This window comes from Hipposideros armiger, unplaced genomic scaffold (genome assembly GCF_001890085.2).
Source record: "Hipposideros armiger isolate ML-2016 unplaced genomic scaffold, ASM189008v1 scaffold_420, whole genome shotgun sequence".
Classification (NCBI taxonomy): domain Eukaryota; kingdom Metazoa; phylum Chordata; class Mammalia; order Chiroptera; family Hipposideridae; genus Hipposideros; species Hipposideros armiger.
The window spans coordinates 112,878-119,123 of NW_017731770.1; the positions used below are offsets into that span (position 1 = coordinate 112,878).

Here is a 6,246-nt window from a genome sequence, read left to right on the forward strand (position 1 = left end):
CCCTTCCCCCAATTCCCCAATTAAAAAAAATAATAATTTAGTTACATTTTTTATTTCCAAGATAACTTTTTAGAAAGAGGTGGGAGATATCTGGGGTGCGAGGGTCCCAGTATATAGATTTTCAGCCAGTCTTCTTGTTGAACTCTGCTCCTGATCCCACCCTTAGTGTCCTGATCCCACTTGGTGTCTCTATGTGTTGAGCTGCTTCAGGGTAAATCATCTGGCTGTGCACTGGTATGTCCTATTGTGGTCACTTTAGATCGGTGCTCATCTCAGGTCACTTCTGCTTCCTAGGAGCTATTTGGCAATGTCTGGAGACTTTTTGGTTGTCGCAACTAGAGAAGAAGGTGATTCTAATATCTAGTAGGTAGAGGTCAGGGATGCTACTAAACATCCTATAATGCACAGGACAGCCCTCGCACAACAAAGAATTATCTGGCTCCAAATATTAGTAGTTCTTAGGTTCAAAAATTGCTTGAGATTGTATCTTTCTTCCACTTTGAGTCACTATTCAATCTATTCTGTCTTCCACAAGTTATTAAAATCATTCGTCCACTTTTGTTTTCTTTCTTGTTCTCTGTGTCCTTATGAGTGTATAACGCTCTTATTCCTTTACTGTCATTATAGCACTGTTTCCAAAAAGAAGGGAGATAAAAATGTTAGTGGTCAGTTTACAGTTTTAACTGGAAGACTTATATTTGTCACCAATATTTCTTGGTTTTGAATTTTATCTATAGATCATTATTCCATCTGGAATTGAGTTTAGTATGTAAAATAAAGTAGAAATCTAGATAATATTTTTTCTCAAATGAGTGACTGTCTCAACTCTGTTTTTAAAGAGTTTATTCTTTTCTCACTGCCTTGAAATGCTACCTTTTTAAATTTACTCTGTGTACATGTATTTGCTTGTCCATTTTGTGTAAAATCACACTTGTTTTAATTACATTAGCTTTCTAATTTATTTTGATATCTCATAAGGCAAATCTACATACATTCTTCCCCCACCCCCAATTTTTTCTGTTTTTTCTTAAATTTCTTTTTCCTAAATGAATTTTAGAATGAAATCTAAGCCACCCCCCCTCCTTTATATTAAAAAGGCTCTGTTAGGATTCTTATTGAAATTTCATTGAATTTACAGTTATTTCAGGAAATTTTAATACATTCTCAATATTGTGTTCCCATTGAGAAACATGGTGTGTTGTTACATTAAGTGAGGTTATGCTTTGGGCCCTTCAGGAAAATTTTACAGTTTCTTCATATGTCTCGCCCATTTTGTGTTTGGGTTACAATATTTTCTGCTCTGATTTTTCTTCAACTCAGTCCTATCTACTTACTGTTTTTTAAAAATTCCTCAAAATTTTTACTCTGTTAATTGTTTCCCTTCCTGTTTTCACTGTTATAGATATATTCTTTTTTTCCTTTCTTGCTTTTTTTTTTTGTTTGTTTGGTACCTTTTCTTTCATTTCAGTAATATTGAAAAGGAGAGATAAATGTGTATGCCCATTCTAACATATAGAACCTAAAGGGTATGCATGACTTTTAAAGTACTTTTAAATAAATCTAATTTATTTCCTAGTTTTCTTCCAGAAATGTTATTAAAATGTGCTTAAAGAAAACAAAACTGAGACATATCCCTATTTACTTTTAAAATTTGTAGTTTGAAAATGAAAACTGTGAATTAAAGTCTAAAATATTAATAATGAAAGAAACAATGGAGTCATTAGAGAACAAAGCAAAACTTCAAGCTCAAAAACTTAACCACGTGGCTGGCGATTCATCTCTTCAGAAAACAGAAATGAACACACTTAGGTAAGTTTATTGAAAGTTTTGTTATTTCACCTCTGGGAATGAGTTTGTGTTCATGGAAGGTCTGTTAAGGTTAGCATTTTTGGCTTGCCATGAAGCAGAATCACCTGCAGAGCTTTTGAAAAGTATGAATGTTGGGTCTGATCTCTAGAGGGTCTTATTCATCAAGTGAATCTGAGAATGTTTTGAGTATCTGCATTTTTAAAGATTTTCACAGATTGATATGATCACAGGCAAGTTTTTGTACCTTCCTCTTTCAAAAATCCCCCTAACAGATACTTCAGATCATTTATACTCCATAGTGCCAGATTGCTTAAAATTGCATAATTTTTTGCTACCAATATCATTGTCCTTCTCTTTCCTCTTTCAAAGAAATGTAAAATCAGAATATTCATATCCACAGTCTAAAAAGATGATATATCTGAAAAATGGTAAGAAGGTCAGTATGGAAAAATAGGCTATATCTACAAGTTGGAGTCAGGTTATGGAGAGCTTGGTATGATAACCAAGAGTGTCTGGATTTTACCTTATAAACATAGAGAGCAAACAGAAAATTTTAACCAAAGGGGTGACATGAGCGGCATGCCTTTTAAGAAGTGAACTTTGGCAGAAATAGGGAGAATGGATTTGGAGTCTAAAGAGACTGATGGCAAAAAATGGAGACCATAGTTCTGAGATTGTGGTAATGAACTTGGAGAACAGAGGCCAGATTTGCGAAACATTTCTTCCACAAAATCAAAAGGATTTGGATGACTTATATGGAAATGAGAAAAGGATACAGTAATGCAGACTGTTTACCTTAGGAGCTTGGGTTGTTGCTTAGCTCTTAGTCAATTTAGAATATGGAAGACTGAAGGAAAAAAACAAGTCAGCGAAGTTAGGTTTTTCCTGGATTGGGTAGCTGCAATAAGTAAAAGATACTGAAGGTCAGAAGAAGGGGATGGAATCACGCTGAAGAATCAGGAAATATTTCTCTAAATTGCATTTGCAGTAAGAATCAGGAAAAGATTTTCAGATGTCAACATGACATTGCATATGGTAAGTAAATCAGTCATGAAGTAGTAGTAACAACTCAAGACCAGAAAAGATTATAGTAATGAAGATTAGAAAAAAAGATTGATAAATTAAAACTGAAAGTGTTATTGAATAGAATATATATATCAGAAAATGGAGTTGGTGAAATAGAAAACAAACTCAAGAAATTCACTTAGAATTCAGAACTCGGATGTAAAGAAACGAGAGAAAAAAGACATGCAGATCTAATATACAAACACTGAGAATTGCAAAAATATGTAATAAAATAAACAGAATTGAGAATCAAAGGAATAATTAGGAAAAGAAAGGTCTCAAACTGTATTATTCATACAGGATCCCTGATTATCAAACAAACGTAATGAAATAAGACCAATAGCTAGATGTGTCTGTTTAACTAAGGAATATTATATTAGAGATTATATAGGGCATCTTTAATGTTTGCTCTTTTGCTGCTCTGAATACAAGTCTTCATAAGTTAGACTTTAGGAAGAACTAAAATTAGAAGCTGTTTTTCTTCCCCCTTCTTTTCTTTTTTGCAAGTGCTACATGCATCCTATGAAGGATTGCTGACTGACTGAACCAGCCTCTCTCCTGGTGCATGTCTATATTTGGCTCCAAAATACAGGTACCATGGTGGATTTCTGTCATGCAGAATTACCAATCCACCCTTGTCCCTTTTGTGTCTAGCAGCTGACCGGATCTGGCATTTAATCCATTTTGGATTTCCTTTCAGACTGTAGCCACAACTCTGCTTTCCTCTCCTTGTAGTAGGAGGTCCATTACAGTCTTAGGTCCTTAAGATAGAGCTTTCAGTGCCTTCTCAGATGCCCTAGCCTACAGCTCTTGTGGTGTTTTCTTTGTTATACTAGTACCGTTTTCTCTTCTGAGCACATTCTGCTACTTCCCTCATGTAAGGATAATTCAATCACGGTGTTATAGGAAGAGATTGTGAGGAGTTTCTACTTTATATAGTCTGGGGAAATTGCATGATTTCATAACTGTTTTGCTCTGACCGAAAAATCTGACTTATCTTGCCTCTGAGGAAAGTGTACCAATCACGTTCTCCATCTCAGTGCACATTGGTAGAACCATGAGTTCAAGCCCAAATCCAAAGCTAAACTCAATACAAACCATAATACCAAGCAAAACCACATTATTTAAACCTTGTGCCATTTCCAATATGGTTACTAGAGATCTTTCTGTCCCTTTAACCACATTAAGTTCTTTTTCCCTTGACATGAAGACATTTAAGAAGCTGATACTCAGATAGATGAATCATATGACCCATCTACCAGATGGACACATCTTCTCTTTCCCTTCCTGAGTCAGGCATTTTTCACCAAATTTCAGTGCCACCAAACAGTTTCTTTCCTTTTCAGGACAGACTGTTTTGTTCTGTTTCTTTTTACCAAACAGACTATATCAAACATACTCTCTAGTTGTCCAAATAAAGGATCTTTGGTCTGGTCTCTTGGTGCAGTACCAGAGGACATAATACAAAATCCCACTTTATAACCACCCATTAAACAAATGACTTATCTCCCTTGAATTTTAGCATTTAATAAGCCTTGGCATCTTATGCCCCAAATTAAAACTTTATAGCAAAATGCTATAAAGCAACTTCGCTCTATCCAAGAAAGATTGCCTTGGCCCCTGAAAGTATGTGAGCCACCCTCTAGAGCCAGAATCAGTCAACTTTTTCTATAAATGGACAGAGACTGAGTATTTTAGGCTGTGTGGCCCGGTCTCTATCTCACCTACTCAGCCCTGCCTTTTAGCGCAAAATTAGCTATAGACAGTACATCAATGCAGAAATATGGTTGTGGTCCAACACAATTTTATGGACACTGAAATTTGAACTTCATATAATTTTCATGTCACAAAATACTAATCTTCTATTGAAATTGTTTTCAATCATTTAAACGTGTAAGAACTATTCTTGGCTCTTAGGTTTTACGAAAACAGGTAGTAGGCTGTAGTTTGCCAACCCCTGCTTGAGAATAAACCGTTTCCAGCCCAGTTAGACAACTGATTTTCTCAACCCATAGTAAACAGCCTTCATCATCACAACTGCTAGGTATGAGGCGCTAAACAGATTCCTACAGCTGAAAATACCCTCAGACTATGTTCAATTCTCCTTAATCTTTAGTTATCTGTGGACCTTCTTCAAAACTGGTGAGTTATATATATCCTTATCCAGGGTTAGATAAATGCGTTAGCAGATTTTCCTTGAAAGGGTCCGTAGAGTTAATATTATGGCAGTAGGGATCAATTGTTACAGTAGGGTTTAGGTACATTCATAAAACTAAATATTGGGCTGTCGGAAAAGTCATGACTCATATTTGCAACGAAAAACATAGAAAAATATGTCATGACCTTTCCGACAACCTAATATAATTTCTCCCTTAGGATGCCTAAGACCTGCCTTCTGGGCATGCCTAGCATTTTTTCTACTAGGACCGGAAGAGGAGCCAGGGCCCTAAGTGAGGATAGATGAGCTCATGAAGTTGGACTTAAAAGGGCCAAGGGAAGTAGATAAAAATCATGTCTTTGCAGAAAGGTAAAAGAAAAGCCAGACCTGATCCTTTTTCTCCTCTCTGGCTCACCAAGAGATGATACTTAGTAGTAGCCTTTCTCAGTTAGTGGTGGGCCATAACTATAGACTCTTGGAGGCATCTAAAGTAAAATAGGGATACCGTATCAGTCTCTCTTTCCTCTATGAGGCAATTAAAATTCAAAACCTACCCCTCCTAGATGGAGCTGCAGCTCCATTTTAGAACTTGAACACTTTTTATGAATAAAGGACCCTTTAAGATGCTGTCTTTGTTTAAAGTACACTCCATTGTGAAGAGAAGTGATTACTTTTACCTCCTAAAATGAAGGCATGCATACCTCCATGTAATATAGCTGAGAAATTTGAGGCTCAGAGAGATGGTCCTGTCCAGCCACATGGGTAGTAGAGAGCTAGAACTTTGATTCTAAGTGAAGTTTCATTGCTTTACTCTCTGGTAGGAAATCATCACTTCCCTTTGCTATGTTCATAGCTAAGAAATTGGTTCATTTTTCCTAAGAACTTAGTTATCAGAAGGTTCTCAAAATTTCCTTTCCAAACACCATGATAAGCAAATGATATGATAGTCACTCAACTGTTCTTCCCTATGAACTTTATACCTCAGCTCTGTCATTAATGAGACCTTTACTTAGCAGCAGTACTCCTGTCAGAAAAGCTATATCCAAGGTCTGGTATAGAATCTCTGTTGTCCCCTTCCCTGTCTACACTAGAATATGATAAGGCATAGTTATTTTTAGGACTCACCAAACTCCTCCTCTCTATATATAATCAATCAAGATATTATTCTGCCTTCTTTTATCAACTCTACTTTTATTAGGAATTAACCCTGCTTA

General features: G+C 36.0%; 1 protein-coding gene across 1 annotated transcript in view; it reads left to right on the forward strand.

The window, feature by feature from the left end:
• CEP135 (centrosomal protein 135) overlaps window positions 1-6,246 on the forward strand; it is a 68,395-nt gene that overhangs the window by 41,495 nt on the left and 20,654 nt on the right. Inside the window, exon 11 of the mRNA XM_019664354.1 lies at window positions 1,658-1,809. Within this exon, the coding sequence (XP_019519899.1) occupies window positions 1,658-1,809 (152 nt within the window). The remainder of the gene's footprint in view (window positions 1-1,657; window positions 1,810-6,246) is intronic.